The 26485-nt window shown below is 44.1% G+C and overlaps 1 protein-coding gene across 1 annotated transcript in view; it reads left to right on the plus strand.

The window, feature by feature from the left end:
• Window positions 1-23952, plus strand: part of nphp4 (nephronophthisis 4) — a 217768-nt gene extending 193816 nt beyond the window's left edge. The window contains exons 17-19 of the mRNA XM_055165588.1: window positions 5073-5252; window positions 8676-8819; window positions 23272-23952. Coding sequence (XP_055021563.1) covers window positions 5073-5252; window positions 8676-8819; window positions 23272-23412 — 465 coding nt within the window. The 3' untranslated portion in view covers window positions 23413-23952. The remainder of the gene's footprint in view (window positions 1-5072; window positions 5253-8675; window positions 8820-23271) is intronic.
• The last annotated feature ends 2533 nt before the right edge of the window (window positions 23953-26485 follow it).

Raw genomic sequence — 26485 nt, forward strand, 5'->3', positions numbered from 1 at the left:
ACACACACACAGCACACACACACAACACACACACAACACACACACACACACACACTACAACACACACAGACACAAACACACACACACACACACACACACACACACACACACACACACACACACACACACACACACACACACACACACACACACACACACACACACAACACACACACACAACACACACACACACACACACACACACACACACACACACACACACACACACACAGACACACACACACACACACACACACACACACACACACACACACACACACACACACACACACACACACACACACACAACACACACACACACACACACCACACACACACACACACACACACACACACACACACACACACACACACACACACACACACACACACACACACAACACACACACACACACACACACACACAACACACACAACACAACACACACACACACACACACACAACACACACCACACACACACACACACACACACACACACACACAACACACACACACACACACACACACACACACACACACACACACACACACACACACACACACACACACACACAACACACACACACACACACACACAACACACACAACACACACACACACACACAACACACACACACACAACAACACACACACACACACACACAACACACACACACACAACAACACAACACACAAACACACAACACACAACTCACACACACAACAACATACACACAACACAACACACACAACACACACACACACAACACACACAACACAACACACACACATTAAACACAACACACCACATTACAAACAATTAACACTAGAGGAGGAGGAAGTTGAATTAACACTAGAGGAAGTTGAATTAACACTAGAGGAAGTAAATTAACACTAGAGGAAGCTGAATTAACACTAGAGGAAGTTGAATTAACACTGAAGTTGTAACACAGTTGAATTAACACAAAGGAAGTTGAATTAACACTAGAGGAAGTTGAATTAACACTAAGAGGAAGTTGAATTAACACTAGAAAGTTGATTAACAAGAAGTTGAATTAACATTAGAGGAATTAACACATAGTAAAGTTTGAATTAACACTAGAGGAAGTTGAATTAACACTAGGTAGAAGTTGAATTAACAGTTGAATTAACAAAGTTGAAAATTAAACTAAAAGAAAATTGAAATTAACTAGTAAAATAAAAAACACACTAAAGTTGAATTACACACTAAAGTGATTTAAACTAGTAAAAGTTGAATTAACACTAAGGAAAGTTGAATTAACTTTCAAACAGTTAAAAAAAAAACATGCTTTGTGTTAAAAACAACTGTGAAGTATTTTAAGCCTCCAGTCTTTGCCGTGTCTCCGGGTTCGGTGTGATTTTTGACATGAGCCGGTGTTGTTTTAGTTTTACTCTGTGACATAATCAGACACTGTCCCGTTTCTAAACTCCAGCCTCCAGAAGCGACGGTGTTTTGGTAAAAGCTGCACTTTGTGTCAGAGCCGAGAAGTGTCGGCGTCTAAGGATAAAACGTCTCAAAAACCCCGACGTGAGACTCAGACTCACGCGCTTCTTCACTTCTTCACTTCTTCACTTCTTTTCACTTCGGTGTTTGAAAAAGACCCGGAGCTTTGCAACACGCCTGTCGCTATGGAGATGTTACTGCCTGAAATGTTCCGTGGTCTGGCTTTAAACATACAGGTCAGGGGTCTCCAAGCCCCGGACCTGGTACCGGTCCACGGGTAAACCAGGTCTAAACCAGGACTAAAACCAGGACTAAACCAGGACTAAAACCAGGACTAAACCAGGACTAAACCAGGACTAAACCAGGACTAAACCAGGACTAAAACCAGGACTAAACCAGGACTAAAACCAGGACTAAACCAGGACTAAAACCAGGACTAAAACCAGGACTACCAGGACTAAAACCAGGACTAAACCAGGACTAAACCAAACTAAACCAGGACTAAACCAGGACTAAAACCAGGACTAAAACCAGAACTAAAACAGGACTAAACCAGGACTAAACCAGGACTAAACCAGGACTAAACCAGACTAAACCTAAACTAAAACAGGACTAAAACCAGGACTAAACAGGACTAAAAGGACTAAACCAGGACTAAAACCAGACTAAACCAGGACTAAAAACCAGGACTAAACCAGGACTAAACCAGGACTAAAACAGGACTAAACCAGGACTAAACCAGGACTAAACCAGAACTAAAACTAGGACTAAACCAGGACTAAACCAGAACTAAAACCAGACTAAACCAGGACTAAAACCAGGGACTAAACAGGACTAAACCACTAAAACCAGGACTAAACAGGACTAAACCAGGACTAAACCAGAACTAAACCAGGACTAAACCAGAACTAAAACCAGGACTAAAACCAGGACTAAACCAGGAACTAACTAAACCAGGAACTAAAACTAAACCAGACTAAACCAGGACTAAAACCAGGACTAAAACAACCAGGACTAAAACCAGGACTAAAACAGGACTAAACCAACTACAACCAGGACTAAACCAGAACTAACCAATAAACCAGGACTAAAACCAGGACTAAACCAGGACTAAAACCAGAAATAAACCAGGACTAAAACCAGAAATAAACCAGGTAACTAATCAGAATCTGCCAAAGTTTCTCTGCTAAAAATGGTATCAACATCTAACTGTGCCACACGAGGAACCGAGGCTCCAAAGAAGGAGCCAAAAAGATCAAACCTGGACTGAGACTCTCCACCGTCCACATGAAAACTCAGAAAAGTGTGAGATTCTTGTCAGAAATGTTCATTCTCTCAAATATTCAGGTTCAACAGTTTGTGAATATCTGCTTGGAGTAAACAGATCTTGGACCACAATAAAATAAAAACTAAAAACTGAGCAGCAACCAAATGTGAGATTTTGGGTCCCACAGCGCCTCCTTTAATAAATATACTCAATATTTGACAACAGATTCAGAATCTATGACCAAGAATTTACAATAATACAAATTTTCTGTTTCCTCGCTTTATTTTTTTTTTTGAAGTTCTGGTCTCAAACATGTTTATAAATTAAGGCTTCAGAAAAAGGGAACATGGCCCCAAAATTTCAACGTTCCAAAACTCAGGAACGACTCAAGAGCTAAAATGTGAGATTCTTTCATTTGGTGATTTGAGAAAATTTTAGACATTAGACATGAGGACTGATGTTCTTTTGTCTAAAAAACTACAGTCTCTTCTCATTGTTTCAAAATTAAGTATGGAGCTGTTTCCACGGTAACAAAACTGGAAGATTTTAGTGCGACATTTGGCCTGACTTCACCTCACACTAACTCTCACCTCCCTCCTCCTCCTCCTCCTCTGCCCACCTCCTCCTCTCCTTCCTCCTCTTTCCTCCTCTTCTCCTCCTCCTCTCCTCCACCTCCTCCTCCTCCTCTCTCTCCTCCTTCCTCCTCCTCCTCCTCCTCCTCTTCCCCCTCCTCTCCTCCTCTTCCTCTCTCTCTGCTTCCTCTCTTCCTCCTCCTCTCCTCTTCCTCTTCCTCTTCCTCCTTCCTCCTCCTCCCTCCTCCTCCTCCTCTCCTCCTCCTCCTCTTCTCCTCCTCCTCCTCCTCCTCCTCCTCCTCCTCCTCCCCCTTCTTCCTCCTCCTCCTCCTCCTCCTCCTCCTCCTCTCCTCTCCTCCTCCTCCTCCTCCTCCTTCTCCTCTTCTCCTCCTCCTCCTCCTCCTCCTCCTCCTCCTCCTCCTCCTCCTCACCTCCTCTCCTCCTCCTCCCTCCTCCTCCTCCTCCTCCCTCCTCCTCCTCCTCTTCCTTCCTCCCTCCTCTTTCCTCCACTCTTCCTCCTCCTCTTCTCCGTTTCTTCTCGTGAGTGTGAGGAGCAGGTCACACTTCAGTTTCACTCTGACGTTTTAGCACCGTTAGGACTAAACCAGGACTAAAAACTAAACCAGGACTAAACCAGGACTAAACCAGGACTAAACCAGGACTAAACCAGGTCTAAACCAGGACTAAACTACTAAACCAGGACTAAACCAGGAGGTCTAACTAAACCAGGTCTAAACCAGGACTAAAACCAGGACTAAAAAACTAGGACTAAAACCAGGTCTAAACCAGGTCTAAACTAGGACTAAACCAGGACTAAACAGGACTAAACCAGGTCTAAAACCAGGTCTAAACCAGGACTCTAAAACTAAACAGGACTAAACTAGGACTAAACCAGGACTAAACCAGGACTAAACCAGGACTAAACCAGGATTAAAACTAGGTCTAAACTAGGTCTAAACTAGGTCAAAACCAGGTCTAAACCAGGTCTAAACTAGGACTAAACCAGGACTAAACTAGGACTAAACCTAGGACTAAACCAGGTCTAAACCAGGACTAAACCAGGACTAAACCAGGACTAAACCAGGTCTAAACCAGGTCTAAACTAGGACTGAACCAGGACTAAATCAAGACTAAACCAGGTCTAAACCAGGTCTAAACCAGGACTAAACCAGGACTAAACCAGGACTAAACCAGGACTAAACCAGGACTAAACCAGGATTAAAACTTAACTAGGACTAAAACAGGACTAAAACAGAATAAAACAGGACTGAACCAGGACTAAACACGTACCAAAACCGAACTAAACCAGGTCTAAAACTGAACTCAACCAGGACCAAAATCAGGACTAAAACCAGGACTAAAACCAGGTCTAATCTTGGTCTAGGACTTGGACTCTAGTTCCTGAGTTGGTGGATCAGTGTTTCCTCAAAGTTCGATCGGGCGTCGGCTCTTCGTCTCGTGGAGCGTGGAGTTCTGCGTCGGTCCTTTCGCCCGCGGTCACCCGACGGTCTACACGGGCTTCACCTCCGGCCCGACCCGACACCCGGAACCGCAACGATGTCGTTTCACCGCCGCTGATGTCGACGTGATTTTAGTGAAATTTGTCTGGAGAAAAACGAAAAACCCAACACTTCAATCCAGAGTCAAATAATTTTCGTGTGAGGAAAGTGTGTCGTGTTGTTGAATTTGACTGTTCTGTGTGTGTGTGTGTGTGTGTGTCTCTGTGTGTGTGTGTGTGTGTGTCTCTGTGTGTGTGCGTGCGTCAGGTGGAGCCGGCGGGCGTCTTCGTGCTTCCTCCTGCCGCCGTCCAGGAGGTCCAGGTGAAGGTTCAGCCGTGGAGGTCGGGGAGGCGTTTCTTCTTCTTGAGCGCCGTGGACGTGGAGCAGAAGCGTCTGGTCGGCGGGTGGCTCCTGTGCCTCCAGGTGCACCGGCCCGTCATCTCCAAGGTAACGCCCTCATCAGCATCATCATCAGCATCATCAGCATCATCATCATCATCATCAGCATCATCATGACAGTAATAAAAATAATAATAACACACTCACAGTTTGGCCTGTAACGATAACACATTTTGCAGGATGATTAATTGACCAAGAATTTGTTGCGATAAACGATAATATTGACATTTTGAGACCAATTTCAACTAATATAATGACCACGAAATAAAAATGCAAATACATCCTCTCAATGATCAATGAACTTTACTTTCCAAAGAACATTTAACACAGGAAGTGTAAAGGGCCGTTCACATCAAAGCGTCAAAAAACGCCTTGACGTCTCTATTTGGAGCCTTTTCATTTGAGTTTAGACGCCCCGACGCTCGTGTTTGACGCCGTGGACGAACGGGAGAAAAATACTTGACGCGCGTCCGTTGTCCTGGAAACAAGAGGCTGGTCCCGGTCTTTTCCCGAAACAATGTCAGACCAGACTGAGAGACTTTAGTGTTTTTATGACATAAAACATCAGCGGAGGAAATCGACTCGACGACTGCGGTGTGTTTATATTTATACTCCACTAATGACACTGGATCAGTCCTGGTCTAGTCCCGGTCTAGTCCCTGTCTAAGTCACGGTCTAGTACCGGTCTAGTCCAGGTTTAGTCTCGGTCCTTTCCTGGTCTAGTCCTGGTTTAGTCCCGGTCTAGTCTCGGTCTAGTCCTGGTTTAGTCCTGGTCTAGTCCTGGTTCGGTTCTGGTTTAGTCCTGGTCTAGTCCTGGTCTGGTTCTGGCTTAGTCCTGGTCTAGTCCTGGTTCGGTCCTGGTTTAGTCCTGGTTTAGTCCCGGTCTAGTCTCGGTCTAGTCTCGGTTTAGTCCTGGTTGGTTAGTCCTGGTTTAGTCCTGGTCTAGTCCTGGTTCGGTCCTGGTTTAGTCCCGGTCTAGTCTCGGTCTAGTCTCGGTTTAGTCCTGGTTTAGTCCTGGTCTAGTCCTGGTTCGGTCCTGGTTTAGTCCTGGTCTAGTCCTGGTTCGGTCCTGGTTTAGTCCTGGTGATCATCTCGGTGATTGTGGTGTATATATTTATTCTCCGTTCATGTTTGTCGTTCTGGTTCTCGGGTTTTTCTTCCTGATAATAACGTCGCTGCGTCTCTGGATACTCGTCCCTGATTGGTCGACGCGGCGCATCTGACACTAAAAGTTCAGCATTTTCAACTTCTTGACGCTGACGCCTCGGACGCGCGTCTAGAGCGTCGATGTGAAAACGCTCAAGACTCGCCGCGTCGACGCCAGATTCGCGCCGCAAAAACGCAGGACGCTCCACATCGACTTTACATAGAAACTGGACGCTTTGACGCTTTGACGCTTTGGTGTGAACGAACCTTAAGACAAACAAAAACAACAGGCCCAAAGAAAACAGACTTAACACAGGACTAGTCTAATACGTCTGATTTACAGCGAGGACTTGTTCACAAAAACACACTTGAATAAACCACTGTTGAACCAAACACAACCAAAGCAATAAATAAAATGGATTATTAAGTCTCTGTAACAAAATTGTCCTTAGAAGTGATTTTAGTCGTTGATTTACATTGGAATATTGTGTCTCGTCTCTGTGGCTGCTGCTGTGAGTTCGTATGAACCCGAGACACAGGATGTTATTTCGCTATGAAGGAGTCTCTGTCCTGTCTGGTGTCGTGTCGGTTCGGTTTCGGAATTTCGGGTTCTCCCAGGCGTTAGGTTAGTTCTGTCGCTGGGGTTTGGGTTTATATCGGCTGTTGGGGTTTGAGACATTTCTTCTCGTTGTTTTTGCGCTCGCTGTATTTGACATGTGGCTGTTGAGACGTTTCCCGCTCACCAGTGTTGATTCGGCATCGTGACTTGTTTTGGCGATGAACGAAGATGAACAGTTTTGTGCACTTTCTGTAGAAAGCGCAGGCTACAAGCGCATCCGCTCTGTTGAGAAACACGGCGCACGTTGGTTCAAGCGTCATTACGATTATTAAACGAGACGAGTCAGAGCGATAGAAACTTCTAACATTCATCTCTTTGAGAGCGACAGCGAGCGAGACAGAGCGAGGAAAACAAACAAGCTGCAAATAGAATTTATCGTGGCTGGAAAAGTTATCGAGCTCGTTAAAAGTTATCGTACGATTAATCGATTTATTGATTATCGTTACAGGCTCACAGTGAGACTCTGAGCAGCTCTGTCAGATCGTAACCACCAAACCACCGTAACAGCCAATAGAACAGTAACCTGATTCATCATCCGGTTTCACTTGGTGGAAACCGTGTGACCTCACAGCATTAGGATTCATTCACTCAACAGTAGGCAGGTACTTTTTTTATTTAACCAATCGCTGCTGTTTGGTCGTGACGTTTGTAAAGCTCCAAATCCTGTAGGAAGAAGAACAATAACGTCTTTCCCCGAGATCAAATTCACCAAACATTCTCTTGTCTCCGGTTTTAAATCCTCGGGGATCTGGAGAATCGTCACCAACACAGAATGTCTGTCTTCGTCTACGTCCATCTCGACGCTTTGTTTACTGTTGTGTTGTTCCACAAAAGGGACACAGACAGACGCCACGACAACCACGTCATGACTCTGATGATTGGTCTGTGCTCAGTCTACAACTTCTGAGGTTCTTGCAAACCGTCTAATGTTTCCTGATTCCTGAAATAGTCACTGGAGAGAAATGAAATTGAGTGGAGGCACTAGGTGGCTCCAGTCTGGGTAATAGAAGAAAGCATCAGATGGAGTGATGGACACAGAGGTGTAAGATACAAACTCAGAATTTAGCGAAAATAATGAGACTTCCTGAGAAATAATGAGAATTCCTCACCTCTCGAAAAGTTGTAAATTTAACATGTAGCTTCTCATCCACATTATCCACACAATTTGTCCTCCACAAATAATGACCCCTGTCCACAAAACGGTGCTGGGAATCCAGTTTGAGTCGTTCTTTAAAAGTAAAAAGGTGGGAGTAGTTCCTCATGTCTGTTTCCATCCACACTCTACTAGTCGTTTTACTCTAGACCGGAAACAGCGAGACACTGAACACGAGGTCTGCAGACATTTCACATATCATGTATCACATATTACGTATCATGTATCATGACATCACAAGGTGGAATAGAGAGACTACAGACAGGTTTGTGTTAAACGTGTGAACGTGCAGGTCTGTGGGTGATGAGGAAACAACATTAGAACCTAGATCAGAGAATAGTGTCATATGGACCCTGTAAAGACTCTAAGTAGTTCCACCTCACCACTGTGTGTGTGTGTGTGTGTGTGTTGTGTGTGTGTGTGTGCGTGTGCGTGTGTGTGTGTGTGTGTGTGTGTGTGTGTGTGTGTGTGTGTGTGTGTGTGTGTGTGTGTGTGTGTGTGTGTGCTGTGTGTGTGTGTGCGTGTGTGTGTGTGTGTGTGTGTGTGTGTGCAGGCGTTTGAGGTGAACGTTCCGGTGGGAGAAGGTCGAGGAAGCTCCAGGAAGATCAGCTACACCAACCCCTACAGCAGCTCCCGAACCCTGCTGCTCCGATCAGACCAGCCCCACCTGCTGCAGTTCAGAGAGGAACGCTTCCAGGTCCGAAACACACACACACACACACACACGCACACACACACACACACACACACACACACACACACACACACCAACAAACAAACACACACACAGACACACACACCTGCTGCTCCGATCAGACCACCCCCACCTGCTGCAGTTCAGAGAAGAACACTTCCAGGGACACACACACACACACACACTGACCACATCACACACACACACACACCACCACACACACACACACACTGGCTTCCCACACACACACCACACTGACACCACATCACGACACACCACCAGACAACACACCACACACACACACACACACACTGACGTACTCACACACACACACACACACACACACACACACACAGCACTCACACACACACACACACACAGCTCTGCAGTTCAAGGGAACACTTCCAGGTCCGACACACACACACACACACACACACACTGACGCACAATCACACACACACACACACACACACACACACTGACGACAATCACACACACACACACACAACACACACACACACACTGACGCACAATCACACACACCACACACACACACTGACCACAATCACACACACGCACACGTCACACACACTCACCCAACAAACAAACACACACACACGACACACACACCTGCTGCAGTTCAGAGAGGAACACTTCCAGGTCCGAAACACCACACACACACACTGACACACATCACACACACACAACTGACGCACACACTCACACACACACACACACACACACACACTGTACGCACAATCACCACACACACACACACACACACACGCACTGTCACACAATCACACACACACACACACTGACGCACAATCACACACACACACACACACACACACACCAACAACACACACAACACACACACACAGACACACACACACACACACTGACGCACAAACACACACACACACACACAAACACACACACTGACACACACATTGACACACAATCACACACACACACCAACAAACAAACACACACACCGTTTTTTCGGTTCGTTCCTCTGTTCCATTCCTCGTCGGCGTGGAGTGATGAGTGTGTCTGTGGGTGTGTTTCGCTGTGCGGTCGCTGTCTGTTCCGTGTGTGTTTGCGACTTTGTAGTTTACTGAAGTCGTACTGGGACACGATTCGTGTATGGGGGGCTCTGGATTGTGGCGCGCGGTCGTTTTTTGATGCGTTTAGAGGCTTAAGAGCGCGACTAATGACCCGGAAAATACGGTACTTGAACTCCTCCACTTGAGGCAGAGACTCTCCACCCGCCCGGAGACGACAAGACGCCTTTTTCCGGTCGAGAACCACGACCTCGAATCAGAAATACACACAAACACACACACACACACACAGCTCCCGGAAATTAATGTTCAGACTCGGGTCGGACTCGGACTCGTCAGCGCGAACCTAAAAATGTCCTCAAACACGGCACTTTTACATTTGTACTTCCGCCGCTGCACATTTCAGAACGACTTTTGTGCTTTATAACAAACCGGTTTTAGTCACTGGCCCCAAAATGAGAAGCTCAATTGCGCCATTTTTTTTCTCCTTTATTTTCACAGTAAAATAAATTCCCCCATTTTCCCGTCCTCCCCGAAACCACATGCTTCACTTCTGAGCACCTCTCCGTGTTCGGCCGCTCACTCCTCCATCACACGTCCGTAATGTCCCCGTCCTCCCCCCCGTCCCCAGAGTCTGTGTGCTCCAGAGAACCATCCAGGGGCCATTAGCGCTGGTGTTTTATTGTCCTGTCTCCTCTCCACCTCTCCTCTCTCCTCTCTCCTCTCCTCTCTGTAATAGCTCCTTCAGTCACCCGCGCCCGCCCTCAGACAGACTATCAGCGCCGGGTGTGAGCGCGAGGGCATCCGGGCTAATGGAGAGCCCCGGCCGCCAAACGAGCTCCGCAACGACGCGACGCCACGGACGCGTAAACTATTCATGAAGCTCGATTCGTCAGGGAGACACGGGGAGACGGAGGCAGGTGGAGAGAGAAAGTGCACCGTCTGGACCTGGGACTTGGACTTTTCACTTCTTTAGACGGAGTCAGGACTTTCACCGGTGCCTTAAAGTTCAGCTGGGGATCATTAAGAAGCTGCCGATACGATACAGACCTCGATATAACAGGCGAGTTTGAGCTGATGTCATTGTTATTAAAAGCCCGCGTTGCTGCTGGGAAATATTTTGGTCGGAGGCAAGAAACACGGTAGCGTCAAACACAGTGTGTAACCTCACGTATTTCTCTCCGATGGTAAATTCCTGCTGCATTATCGGATGCACAAATAGAAGCACGTAAAAAGGAAAATGTCTTTCTCGTATTCTGAGTGAAAAGAACCACTAACGGTGAATTAAACGACTTTCAAACATTCGCAGAGCAAACGTAGAAGATCCTAACAAACCGTGGACTCCAACAAGTTCAACAACACATCCAGACTCTTGGAGGTTTTCATCTTTTCTGCTGTGAATGGCCCAGGAGTTTCCACCAAGTCATTGTGGATGTCGCCCAAGTGAATATTTGTCCAGGTAGTTGGAGATTCTGACCAGAAGTTTGGTTTGGTCCAGGCTCTGTCGGGGTTGAAAAGGGTGATTTGTCGTCCGTCGATGCTTACGACCAATTTCTGGTCAAATGGTCTTGGGTCCTCTGCCGTTAGACTGGATAAATAACCGGGATCAATACCCTTTACGTGCTTTCTCGCTCCGTCCGTCATGTTGAATTAGTGTTTCTTGTGTGGGAAATATCATGTGTTGATCATGCTGATTCACCCAATATTTTGTACCTTGGAATGACAACAGGGTGAAAAACACGTATGACTACCTGTAGTTCTATAAAAGACATGTTTTTCTGTACTTTGAGACGCCACAAAGCAGAAAAATGATGTATGTGGACCCCGTGGCATGTACCCACCCATGATAAAGTGCACCGGGTCAGCCTTATTGTTCATTTTCTTGCTGTATATGCTAAATCAACAAGTTAATGTTTTGTCAGATGTGTGGTATAAAGCTCCTTCTCATTGTGAGTTGGGCAGAGGCGTCGTTCCGGGGTGACGGTTGTACTTGGTAATCAACACTGAATCCCTCTCAATGGAAAATGACGAAATAAAGTGGCCTGTTTCTCGGACCCTTCCATCTTTTGTGCTTCTTTCTAGGACACGCACCGAATCTTCCGAAAACCCACACTTGGTGCCGACCAAAATAATTCCCAGCAGCAACGAGCGCTTTTGTCAACAATGAAACTCGCCTGTATAGGCCGCGTTACGATACGCACCTCGATACAGTTCACTTTCAGTTTGATACGATATATTTCAAATAGATTCGATACGGTTCTATAAAAATAAAATCTAAAACTTGTTTGTGATACTAAAAGTCTTTGTTAAACCACGTCTTGTGCAAAGTTCATATGAAACACAAACATTTTAATCATCAAAACAGTGAAAATGTCAAATGTGTCAAATAAACGAGTTTTCTTCCTCTGAAAAAACAACAAAACTCTAGCTGTAACTAAATATTTTAGTAAAATATACCAAAAAAATACTCTTGGTGATATATATCGAAACAGCAGCCCATGATATCGATACTGTATCATCAACTTCAACATCAGCATCAACTTTAAATGATACGATATTTCGATATATTTCCATATTTTTGCACATCCCTATCGAGTATATATAATATAGGTCGATGAAGTCTCGATGAAGTTAATCAAAATTTGTATAAGTCGACTAATTATGTTACCATATTTTCCGGGCTATTAGTCGCTCTGGATTATAAGACGCACTGTCATTAAATGGTCTATTTTCAAACTTTTTTCACAAATAAACCTCGTGGGACTTTAAATGAAACCCAACAGTGTGATGGGTGAGTGGTTTTGTTTGTTTGTTCGTTCACGGTGACTCTGGGCTTTGTTCAGTTGTGGCGTGTAGGGAGGGTGTGTCTGGGACCAGCGGATTGTTGGCGTGTTCGCAGTGACTCAGTTGTTCAGTCGTGTCTAGAAGCGGCACATTGGACTCGTCGTTTTTTCGGTTTGTTCCTCCGTTCCGTTCCGTGATGAGTGTGTCTGTGGGTGTGTTTCGCTGTGCGGTCGCTGTCTGCTCCGTGCGTGTTTGTGGCTTTATAGTTTACTGAAGTCGTACTGGGACACCCGAGTCGATTCGTGTATGGGGCGCTCTGGATTGTGGCGCGCGGTCGTTTTTTGATGCGTTTAGAGGCTTAAGAGCGCGACTAATGACCTGGAAAATACGGTATTTCGAATCGATTTGATACAGTTCAATAAAAAATTAAGTCTAAATCATGTCTGTGATGCTAAAAAACTTTGTTAAATCACTTCTTGTGCAAAAAAATGAAATGTGTAAAATGAAACAAACATTTCAATCATCAAAACAGTGAAAATGTCAAATGTGTCCCTCTGAATAAACAACAAAACTGTTGCTGTGTAACAAAATCATTTAGTAAAATAAACCAAAAAATACTCCTGGTAATAAATCAGTACAGCAGCCCACAATATCCATACTGTATCATAACATTAAACAATACGATATATCGATATTTTGATATATTTGTACACCCCTATCGTGTCTATAATATAGGTTGATGAAGTCTTAGTTAATCAAAATTTGTATTAGTTGTATTAGACTACGTTTACACTGAAACGAATCCACATATCACCGTATCTGAAACGATTTGCATCCACACACGTCGTTTTTTGTGTCCGCAAGTCTTCCCTATCCACACAGTTTTGAGCATATTTGTTTACGTTTTACAGAAACCACATGACTCATTTTGCATAAACTAAGTGCTATTGTGTCGCTGATGCGGTTCAGCTTCTGTCGGACTAAAGGACACAGTGACTCAGTGGAATATGAGTGTTCTTTCTGTGACAGAGGGGTGTTCTGCTGATGGTGAGTCTGTTCTGTGTTTCTGTCGTGTTGGAGATGGTTCATGTGAAACTTTTCAGAGGTTATACGTCTGCAGGTCGTACACACAAACACACGTTTATATGAGTGAACAGATATTCTGTCTCTTAGTGTTTTGTCGGTGAATGACTTGGCGGTGCACAGACTTACATCAGAGTATCAGTGTTTTCAGGAGTCCACACGGTGCCGGATCAGACCTGTACGAACATGAATTCGTGGGAGTTGGAGGCACCAGATCGTTCCGTCTCTGGAGCCGTTTTCAATCGGATTAATGTGAATGAACACTGCACCCACAACCAAAACGCCTCGAATACGAACTAGTGTGAAGGTTCAAGGTTCAGTTGTAGTTGTGTCAATGTCGCACTTACACTACGACTTTAGAACCGTGCCGATTGCTGTAGGTCCTATGTTCTGCCCTCACACTTGCACAACCTAACCGAGCCACAGCCGATGACATCATCATGCGGCGCTGTTAATAAGTCCAGGAGCAGAAACATCTATTAAATAGTGAGACAGATGTGAGTCCTGAAACACTCCTCCGTGAGTTTATGGAGATAATAACGGCCGGAGATGAGAACAGGAGGAAGAGTGAGGACAGCCGAAGACAATGCTGCAAAACTTTTGTCTTTGTCACAGTCCTGATTGAAGGTGAACGCAGATTCACTCTGTGTTTTAGAGCGACTTTCTTCACTGCACACAGACAGGGCTCGTATATTAAAGTCATGCGTGTGCTCGTACGTGAGCTTCGTGTTGTGCTTTGGTTCACCTCCTCTAACTGGGCCAAAGTCCCAAAGTTCGATTGCACTCACACTGGACAAACGTACGGCGCTTCAGGGGCGATGGTTCTAAAGTTCTATTGTGAGTGCACCTCACTCTGCCTGAGCCAATCACCATTACTCAGACGGTTATCTCGAACTCCCCCGACACTAAAGAGAAACTCACACACACCTGCAGCTCCTGTGTCTGTGTGAGCAGGGTCGAATGAGTAGTTTAAGTAACGTGCAGTAATGGCGTGTTTGTAACGGTAACAGCGTTGTAACAATAAAAAAAATAATTAGTTAGATTTTCCGTTACTGAAAAAACGCCGTTCCCATCACTGGTCAAATGTAGAGGACGTACCTTACCACTGTCCGTCAGAAATGTGGACGTAGTCAATGTTTTGAGAGAGCAAGAAATGTGGGATTTTGTACTAAATATATTTTTTATATTTCATATTCAAATGCTCAAAGTATCCATCGTTTGCTTTATCGACTGAGCCGCACTTCGCCTTCTCTAAATAAGGAGGATCATGATGAAAAGTCCAGTCAAGAAGAAGAGTCAAGAAATGTCTAAAGAGCAAAATCAAACCTAAAGAGCAAACCTGTCATGGTTCGTGTTTGTAGTGGTTGTATTTGCTCATTTTGGTGTTTTATTTTGACAATTGTCGTGTCTGCTTGTAGTTTTGAGTTTTAATTCCTGTCTTGATGTGCTTGAACTGATGTGTTTCACCTGTGTTCATCTGTGTGCATTTATACCCTGTGTTCTCCTCTGCCCTTTGTTGGTCCATTGTCACTGTCAGAGTTTCATCTTGTCTCGTGTCATGGCAGTTTAGTTTAGTTATTTAGAGTTTTGGATTTTTTGGATTTATGGATTTGTTATTAAATACTTTAAAGCAGTCCTGCATTTTGGGTCCTCCCTCTGTTTCTACATGACAAAACCAATGTTCAAAGCAAAGGGGTGGACATATATGAATGTAACAATAACCGAAATATCGTGATATCATATCGTCAAAAGTCTCACAATAACACCGTGGGCTGTCACAATATATCGAATTACAAGTTCCTTTGATTAAACGCATTCTTTTATAGTAGCAACAGCTTATAACCATCGGAAACTACATTTCCCGTGATTCATTTCAGCGCCGACAACATGATGATGTATGTTTTTAACTTAAAGGTTGTATAGAGGATTTTTTTTTAAGGAAAGAGAAATCCAGCGACAGTCCTTTTTCAAATGTAGTGCATGCGTGACACCACCTTCCTCCTCCACAGGTCCCTCTAGAAATAATTTAGAGACCGACACCTCAGTTTTTAGACCCTTTGTCTGCTTCAGTCGCACAGTCATTGAAAGGAATCTCCAAGAATCACCTCAGTTTGTCTTTGCTCCTTTTCTCCTTCTCTTCTTCTTTCAGCGACCTCAAAAACAGACTTTCTTTTGCGGCGAACTGGTCGTCGATTCTCGTCCGACGTCGCAACAAACTTTATTTGAACTGCGAGAGAGCCACAATTAGAAAAAGCCTCTAAGAACCACTGCATAGTTACCTTAGAAACGTAGGGAGTTTGATTGACAACCTGACAGCCAATAGAAAATGAGGCAGCCTCGTTTTCTATTGGCTGATGTTTATCTGGCCTCAACACGTCCACAGTTGATAGATTTTCTTTGTTTTTTTTTTTGGTCATCATAATTACAAGGCTGCTGCGTCTCTGTAATGGTGTTTTAAACTTTCATTGACAATTTGAAACAAATAAAAAAATCCTCCATACAACCTTTAAATTATTGAATTATGATGTAAATAATTCACACCAAATTATTGTCAGAGTGTTTTAAAAGCAAAAAAAAAAAAAGAGTCCTATCTGCAATTATATTAATCTCTCCAAAATATCCCAATAAATATCGCACCGTGACATGAATATCGTGATAATATCGTATCGAGAGATTTGGATATCGTTACATCCTTTGTGGACATTCTTTTTTTGTTTGTTTTTCATTTAAAAGTCGTCTTGAGTTTGCTTCATTTCAAGCGTGTTACTTAAAGTTTTGACGCCTTCAGTGAAAATAAAGTTTGAACGACAGAAACTTTTATGTGAGAAGTTTAAATCCGTTCCAGATCTGTGTGTTCTGTAAAACTGAGTGACAGAAGAGTCTAATAATGATGCATCGATATCCAGACGTCTCTGTACAATAAACGTGACTGCAGCTTTTGTCGTATAAATGCTGCTCCTCCGCTCCCAGCTCTTCCCCGGTGGGTACTTTAGCTAAATGCGCTCGCTCTCCTGGCTGAGCAGCTCCCGCCGGTGATCCACAGAGCTGTCAGGAGCGGACCGCGGCCGATCGATACCGCCTGGCTTTTGGGGAAGATTACTGCATAAGTCCTTTAAATTGATCCCTGTTTCCTTTGGAGGCTATTACTGGAAAATACAAAGAGACGCGGAGGCTTTGAGCGAACAGCGGCGCGGAGAATTATGACGGGGTAAAGATGTGAGCGGAGGGGGCATCGCTCTCTGCCGGCGACGTCGTTTAAAGGAGCGCAGTGGTTTTACCGTCTGAAAAACCTGAAAAATACAACGGCTTCATTTGAAACGTTTGTAACAATTCACCTGTTTTTGACAAACGAAAAGCTACAACGCAAATGAAACAAACGTGTGGATCATTTCCATGCGTCGGACCTTCATACTAAACTTACAGGAGGCAAAACAACAAATGTGGAGAATCAGCAGAGACACTATTAGTGAACAGAGAAGAATCTGCAATCACTTCTGTCAAATTCTGGACACACCAGGTCGTCGCAGTCGAGTCAGAACGGATCTGGACGAGACCTGGAGAAGCAGTGGACGGTGGGACGACTTTGTGGAAGGAGGAGCTGATGAAAATGTGCGACGTGAAAACTTCTGTGTGTCCAAAGACGCTCTTGTTGCTTGTGATGGAGTCAGTCCGTCTATGATTTTCGGTGGCGTTTTCCCCCTACACGTAACCGCGGTCTGCAGTGACGTACCCGCGCACACACGCTGAGTCGTCCCGCACACACCAGTTCACTCCCCGTTTCCCCGCTGTTTCATTCATTCGCGCCGTATTCACTATTATCGCCTTCTCCCTAGAGGTAAGATCTTAAGACCGAGCCCAAGCCCGACCCGAAATTCGGTTCTAAAATGTCAATCATTACTTCGGGTCGGGTCGGGCTCGGGCTTCAAATAAATATATGTTTATAAAATGTATGCTAAAACGATGTGTGGATACTAAACTAAGGAATACTTGTTATAAAATAAATAATATGGATAAAACAGAGAAGTAATGTAATGTAATTGCTATTTAACTACTAAACAGGATCCGCAGAGCCAGAGCTCTGCGCACGTGAACGCCCCCTCTTCATTTAATCATCTTCCCCTCCGCAAGTCTGCATCTATTTTGACCTGGTGTCCCCAATATGGAGGAGCAAGAAGTTAAACTAAAGGCAGGAGAACTGAAAAGACAAACACGCACCGGTAAGAGTGAGGTGTGGAAAAGCTTCAAATTGATTGTTGAAAATGCTACAGAAACTTGCGTTGGCTTCGCTGAATGTCGTCAATGTGGCGCTTTGCTTTCATACGAGAGCAAAAAGACTGGCACCTCGACGCTGAGCAGGCATTTAAACAGCTGTACTGGCAAAAGTGATGATCGTCAAACATCTATATTATCATTTGTTTCAAAAAATAAAATATGACATTTCGTGTTTGCTTCGGGCTCGGGCCTGCAAATCAAGTTAATTGGTCGGGCTCGGGCCAGGTCGGGTTTTAATACCCGCGGGCCGGGTCGGGTCGGGCTGGATTTTTTAGGCCCGATGTCACCTCTACTGCTCCCCTCTTTCCTCCGTTACTAATTCGCAGGCTGCACACTTGAGCGCGTTAGAGTAGTTTATTTCATACTTGTCTCTTACCTGTGCGATGACGTCGTCTCTCTCTCCTCCGACGCGGCGCCTCTGCCAAACCGAGCCTCCATTTCCTGTTGGTTGAAATAGGCGCCGTGGTGCTGACCATGTGACGCGCGTTATGTAATACGATTTTCTTTAAGTTTTTCAGGTATTATTTTTGACATTAAATGTATATTATTACTGTGCTCAACGTAGCATAGACAAGGTAGGTTTATTGTGAAATGGTTTGTCTCTAGAATGATTTTGATGTGTTGCTCAGTGGGAGGAGTCAGGTGGTTTAAAGGGGAGCCGTTCCTGGCTGTTAATCAGTCTGCCACCGGTTACAGAGCAGGTAACGTCCGTGTGCTGTACAGAATCTTAAAGGGGACAGTTAACGCTGAACTCGACCCTGTTTCTTCGCTGTAAATACTTTTTGGACTGTTTTGCTCACTGTAAATATTTTGCACTGTTTTGGGATTTTTGCACTTTGGACACTGGTACAATAAACCACCTGCACTTGGAATCTCGATCTTGCCTAAGTTTTTAATAGAGCCCCGCCACTTTTGCTTTAAGTACAAACACGCACAATCCAATAGGCGAGTTTCAGCTGATGTCATTGTTATTAAAAGCCCGCGTTGCTGCTGGGAAATATTTTGGTCGGAGGCAAGAAACACGGTAGCGTCAAACACAGTGTGTAACCTCGCGTATTTCTCCCCGATAATGGTAAATTCCTGCTGCATTATCAGATGCACAAATAGAAGCACGGAAGAAGGAAAATGTCTTTTTCGTATTCTGAGTGAAAAGAACCGTTAACGGTGAATTAAACGACTTTCAAACATCCGCAGAGCAAACGTAGAAGATCCTAACAAACCGTGGACTCAACAAGTTCAACAACACATCCAGACTCTTGGAGGTTTTCATCTTTTCTGCTGTGAATGGCCCAGGAGTTTCCACCAAGTCATTGTGGATGTCGCCCAAGTGATTTTCTCCAGAATTTGGTTTGGTCCAGCTCTGTCAAAAGGGTGAGGGTGATGTTTATGACCAATTTCTGGTCAAATCCCTTTATGTTCTTTCTCACTCCGTCCGTCATGTTGAATTAGTGTTTCTTGCCGCCGACCAAAATAATTCCCAGCATGCAACGCACGCTTTTGTCAACAATGAAACTCGCCTGTTCCACACACTTTTGCGTCACCAGTGTGCAGCAGATTTACTCCTGAAAACACTCGACTAAACGCAGAATAAAAAGTGAAGACGCGACGCCGCTTTTGCGTCTTCTGTTCAGACCGTCATCATGTAAACAAAGCCTCATTTTGTCGCCGTGGTAACAGAGCATTAAATAGTGCATTCTGCATTTTTAAGGAACATCTCTCCGATGCACGTCACGGTGTTTTACAACTACTAACTAAACTAAAACGCCAAAACTTACAGCTCTTCTTTTTTAATGCTTATATAATGCATGAATATAGCATGAAATCATTAAAAAATTAATAATAATAATATGTAATGCAAAAGGTCAAACACCATTATTTTATTTGAGTTTTAAAAATCCTTCACAAACTATAATTATATTTACAGAGGCGGTTGCCAAAATCACGCAGCAAAAGTCTGTTGTGTTCAAAGGTAAATGTCAGTGAGGGTTGAGAATCACAGAGAAACGTGGAGATGTGTTTTGGGTTCGTCTTTGTCTCGTTTCCTCTGAAGTCTGGTCCAGCCTTTGTTTCCAGGTTCACAGCGAGTTTATTCGAACCAACAGGTAAACAGTGTCTGGCAGCGAGTCAGACGCTCGTTCACAGCTGGAGCTTTTAGGACTCATTTGATAAACAAACGCCAATTTGACAGTGTGGAACTTTTTTGATTTTCTGTGCTGTGATTTGTCAAAAAAAACAAAAAAACAGCTGAAATAAAACACGTCTCACAAAGGTCGTCTGCAGCAATTATAGAGAATTTCTCCCAAAACGTTGAAGTCTGGAAACAAAGTTTAAAAAAAAAAATTAAACTCTGTAGGTGTGACCTTAAAACTCTTCCACACAAAATACGGGAATATGTTTTATAGAACCGTGCATAAATTTCCAACCGTAAAAGTTAAGGGTCGTTCACACTAAAGCGTCAAAGTGTCCAGTTTCTATGTAAAGTCGATGTGGACGAGCGACTTGAGCGTCCTGCGGTTTTGCGGCGCGAATCTGGCAGCGTCAAAAAGTTGAAAATGATGAACTTTTCACGTCAGATGCGCCGCGTCGACCAATCAGGGACGAGTATCCAGTGATGCAGCGACGTTATTATCAGGAAGAAAAACCCCAGAACCAGAACCACAAACATGAGCGGAGAATAAATATATACACCACAATCACCGAGGACTAAACCAGGACTAAACCAGGACTGAACCAGGACTAAACCAGGACTAGACCGAGACTAGACCGGGACTAAACCAGGACTAAACCAGGACTAGACCGGGAATAGACCAGGACTAGAGGACCAGGACTAGACTGGGACTAGACTAGACCGGGACCAGACTGGTATTAGACCGGGACTAGACCGGGAATAGACCAGGAATAGACGGGGACTAGACTGGGACTAGACCGGGACTAAACCGTGATTAGACCGGGACTAGACCGGAACTAGACCGGGACCAGACTGGAATTAGACCGGGACTAGACCAGGACTAGACCGGGACTAGACTGGGACTAAACCATGATTAGACTGTGATTAGACCGGGGACTAGACCAGGACTAGACTGGGACTAGACCGGGACTAAACCAGGACTAGACCGGGAATAGACTGGGACTAGACTGGGACTAGACCGTGATTAGACCGGGACTAGACCAGTATTAGACTGGGACTAAACCGGGAATAGACGGGGACTAGACTGGGACTAGACCGGGACTAAACCGTGATTAGACCGGGACTAGACCGGAACTAGACCGGGACCAGACTGGTATTAGACCGGGACTAGACCAGGACTAGACCGGGACTAGACCGGGACTAGACTGGGACTAACCGGGACTAAACCAGGACTAGACCGGGAATAGACCGGGACTAGACTGGGACTAGACGGTGATTAGACCGGGACTAGACCAGTATTAGACTGGGACTAAACCGGGAATAGACTGTGATTAGACCAGGGACTAGACCAGGACTAGACCGGGACTAGACTGGGACTAGACCGGGACCAGACCGGTATTAGACCGGGACTAAACCAGGACTGATCCAGTGTCGTTAGTGGAGTATAAATATAAACACGTCCCAGTCGTCGACCTGATCTCCTCCTCTGATGTTTTTACGTTATAAAAACACTAAAGTCTCTCACTTTGGTCTGACGTTGTTTCGGGAAAAGACCGGGACTGGGCTCTTGTTTCCAGGGCGACGCATCAAGTGTTTTTCTCCCGTTCTTCCACAGTGTCAGGAGCGTCTAAACTCAAATGCAAAGGCTCCAAATAGAGACGTCAAGGTGTTTTTTGAGGCTTTGGTGTGAACGTCCCTTTAGAAAAGCCAAACTCAGTCGCTCCGTCCATTTTGATTGGTCCAAACTTTGCCAAAGAGTGTAGTGAGTCAAAACGGTCGATGCTCTGAGCGTCTGAGTTCAGAACAATTGAAAAAGTCGCTCAAAGTGCAGAGATTTGTCAAATAAATGAAAAAAAATTACTATTTTTTACGACCACTATTTTTATTTTCAGGTTTGAGTCCAAATGTCCAAATCCAAATGTAATAAACCTCATGGAAATGCAGAAGTGAAGTGTCTCTGCGTCCTGGACCTGACTCCAGCTGTTTCCACGACCTGCACCAGTCAAGTCATGGGGACATTGTACTTTTTTTTTTGTTTTTATTTTGAGGCAATAAGGAGATTTTTAGTTTATTTACAGACTTGATATTTAACACTTTTGTAGCTAAAGCTCGAAATTAAACTTTTTTTTTTAATGTGCAAAAAGTTGTCCAGATGGTTTTAGTCCTGGTTTAGTCCTGGTTTTAGTCCTGGTTTAGACCTGGTTTTAGTCCTGGTTTTAGAGTCCTGGTTTTAGTCCTGGTTTAGTCCTGGTTTAGTCCTGGTTTAGTCCTGGTTTAGTCCTGTTTTAGTCCTGGTTTAGTCCTGGTTTATTCCTGGTTTAGTCCTGGTTTAGCCCTGGTTTAGACCTGGTTTTAGTCCTGGTTTAGACCTGGTTTAGTCTTGGTTTTAGTCCTGGTTTAGTCTTGGTTTTAGACCTGGTTTTAGTCCTGGTTTTAGACCTGGTTAAATCCTGTTTTAGTCCTGGTTTAGACCTGGTTTAGACCTGGTTTTAGTCCTGGTTTAGTCCTGGTTTAGTCCTGGTTTTAGTCCTGGTTTTAGTCCTGGTTTAGACCTGGTTTAGTCCTGGTTTTTTTTAAACCTGGATTAAATCCTGGTTTTAGTCCTGGTTTTAGACCTGGTTTAGTCCTGGTTTAGTCCTTTAGTGGTTTAGTCCTGGTTTAGTCCTGGTTTTCCTGGTTTAGTCCTGGTTTTAGACCTGGTTTTAGACCTGGTTTACCTGGTTTATCCTGGTTTAGTCCTGGTTTAGACCTGGTTTAATCCTGGTTTTACTGGTTTAGACCTGGTTTAGACCTGGTTTAGACCTGGTTTAGACCTGGTTTACCTGGTCCTGGTTTAGACCTGGTTTATCCTGGTTTACCTGGTTTACCTGGTTTAGACCTGGTTTAGACCTGGTTTACCTGGTTTAGACCTGGTTTAGACCTGGTTTAGACCTGGTTTAGACCTGGTTTAATCCTAGCCTAAAATGATTCTAGTGATGATGTGTGGAGTTTAAAAACACAGTGGAGTTTTTCTTGTATCACCACATGACATCACCAGGTGGAACAGAGTGTTTCCTGACAGTGAGAGAAGAACAGAAACACAATAATATGAACCTCTTATTGTTTTTGTTTGTTTTTCCAGATTGGGGGCGGGGACACGTACAGCATCGGGCTGCGCTTCGCCCCGACTCAGCGACCTGCAGCTGTGGAGATCCTGGTGTTCGTGAACGACCTGCAGGAGAAAACCGAGGAGGCCTTCTGCGTCAGGGTCAACTACACCTGATGCCCTCCCACGACCGGACTTCCTCTGGACCTGCACCGAGTCGAGCCTCAGGTCAAAAAGGCCAAGTTGTTGGTGCTGTTGCTTTAGAGCAGATGTGTTTAAAGCTGCATTGTGTCACTTTTCTGGTCGGTCAAACGCTTTTTCTCTCTGTAGATGTTGTTGTCGCTTGGTTTGGAATGTTCCACACTACGGCATTAAACCTTTTTCCAAATCAGACCAAGTTTCCAGGTCAGATCTGTGTCAGAATGTTTGTTTTTCGAGGTATTTTTGAGCGATAAAACCACCTGTAATTGATAAAATGTAAAGTAGAGCTGTTTAAAGTCACACTGTGGAACATTCCCAGCTGATCAATGACAAACCCCCAAACAAAAAAGATACACAATGCACCTTAAAAAAAAAAAAAAAAGAAACTTAGAGTTACGTTACCAAAGTAAGAATTCAGGAATTGTAAACTTGTGTTACAGATTTTAAAATGTAAAAAAAAAAAAAGTTGGTTCTTTGTTCGTTGTTTCTATTAATAAAGTTTTTTTGCTTTGTTTATTCAGTGTTTTTCAAAGTTTGTCCACTGATCCAAAGTGTATAATATTATAATTTTAAAAGTCCTGGGAGGAGATTTTGGGAAAATTAAGGTTTTGCATCTACGTCTACGAGGAGAAAATTCAGTTTGTCGACTGGACAAAAGTTAGTTTGGTTGAAGACGTTTCTCAGCTCGTCCAAGCTGCTTCTTCAGTTCTGGTCAGACGCTGGTGACACTTCCTTATATCTGTCTGCAGGGAGGAGCTAACTACACTGAAACTACTCTGAAACTAACACACACACTTGTTTACAGTTTGTGTTTGTTAGTTGGGCCTGTTGACCTGTACAGGGTGTGAGGTCATCGTCACTACTTCGATTAACTTCGGAAAACATCGGCGAAAACATATCCTTGAATCCTATTGGTCAGTCTGGTGTCGGTTGTAGTGGCCCCGACCGATCGCAGCCTCTGTTTACATGTGAAAAACCGAGCCATTTCTCGAGGTCGTCAAATCACGTCTTTAGTGATACAGCGGAGGAGACAAAAGTCGTCATTAAAGGAACGGGGGGTCGTCAAATGTCGTCTTCATGGGGGAAAGAGTTAAGAGACAGAACCTCGAGCCCGAGCAGCAGGGTGTCCGTCAGGGTTTTAACTTTTTGAACTTTTTTTCCAAAATCAAAGTCGTGCATCATGATTGGATGAACTTTTTGGTATAATTGAAGAAACCAAACTCCACTTTCAACACTCTGTTAAAAAAGTCTCCCTGAAACAAAAAAAATATTAAATCCACATCACAGCCGATGATATGAAATGTGAAACTGTGTTAAGTTCTCACAAGGACCATGACAAGTCAATGTGACTGAAAATGGATCAATAATAAGTTGTTCTGCATCATAATAAACTGGAGTTTCACTTTCTATTCTTACTTTCACTTTATAAACCATTCGACTCATCGTCACAAACCAACTCTGACAATCATCATTTTTGGACTTTTACTGTTTTATCTGATCTTTACCCTGATGATGTGTTTTGTTTGTGTTTTTAAAGAGAAAATTGCCTTTGGTTATTTTATGATTGAACAGATATGAATCTTCTAACTGTTTTATTCTGGTTGTTGCTTTACCAAAACTTCATTTTTTCAAAAATATGACCAACTGAAGGTCAATTCCTTTAATTACCAGCAAAAGTTCATCAAAATATGATACAGGGTGTAGAGGCTGTAAAAAAGTTAAAACACTAGTGTCCGTAAAGCGCGATTGGTCAACGGCCGCGTTTCACTTTCGTGAGGTGCGGAGCTGAGCCGGTCCTTTCTCCTGCGGTCACCTCTGACCTCGTCCAGACACTGAGTCCTGTTTCAGTCCTGGTTTAGTCCTGGTTTAATCCTCCTCTTCAGTCCTGGAATCAGTCCCGGGTCAGTCCTGGTTCAGTCTTGGTTCAGTCCGTGGCGTAGACAGCGCAAAAGTTTGATATAATCTCGGGTTAACGGGCAGGTGCAGGCGGGTGTGGTCCTGTCCTGTGCGGCTGCAGGATCCATCACAGAATAAATTAATCTTCAGTTTGTTACGTAAAGAAGGATATAAAGTTGAACACTTCGCGGGTTATTTTTAGAACGTAAACGAGGGACACTGTATTGCATAAATAATTTCCTTCCACTAAATAAGCAAACAACATTGTAGTACGGTCACCAAAAAAATGCAAAAGAACTAAAAAATACTCTTGATACATCGATACAGCAGCCCATATTAACGATACGGCATCACCAAATTTACTTATTATTATCACGATATTTTGTTATTTTTGCAAACCCCGACTGCAGACTGGACCTGAGCCTCGAAAATCTTTCTAAACACGATTTTTCCTCCGTCTCAGTTTCTCTCTCCAGACCTTTTAACCAAACATTTGACATTTAATTGGAAACGTTCTGATCCCATTTGGCTGCTCCCTTTTCGGTCAACAACCATCTTCATTTGATCCTGTGACCTTCTGGTTACGGGGCAAACGGATAATGGTCGCTCCGAAATGAACGCGAGCGATTCCGGGATAAACGAGGACGATTTGAGGCTCAGAGCTGGAGGCCCCCGACTGCGACCGACTCCCGAACGAGCTCAAGCACGACGCTCATCTGCAAACGTTAAAGGACCATGTTACACTGTTTTCTGATCCGTTCTAATCCTGTTTCCTCATCGAAAATCTAACCCAGGAGTCAAATCAGGTCAAAAATGTGTTAAATGTGGTCGGGACGTCAGAGGAGAGCCGTGCAGCAGGTCGGTTTTTGCTTATTTTCATTTAAATCAGAGCTTTTAGTTTGATATTTTGACTCGAGTTTAAGCTTTGTTCTTTTAAAGGTTGTATGGAGGATTTTTTTTTGTTTCAAACTGTCAGTGAAAGATTAAAATACCATCACAGAGACGCAGCAGCTTTGTAATTATGACGACCAAAAAAAAAAAGAACGAAAATCTATCAACTGTGGACGTGTTGAGGCCAGATAAACATCAGCCAATAGAAAACGAGGCTCCCTCATTTTCTATTGGCTGTTGGGTTGTCAATCAAACTCCCTAG

The sequence above is a fragment of the Boleophthalmus pectinirostris genome, unplaced genomic scaffold, assembly GCF_026225935.1.
Source record: "Boleophthalmus pectinirostris isolate CB_2022bp ecotype Guang Dong unplaced genomic scaffold, ASM2622593v1 HiC_scaffold_8, whole genome shotgun sequence".
Classification (NCBI taxonomy): domain Eukaryota; kingdom Metazoa; phylum Chordata; class Actinopteri; order Gobiiformes; family Gobiidae; genus Boleophthalmus; species Boleophthalmus pectinirostris.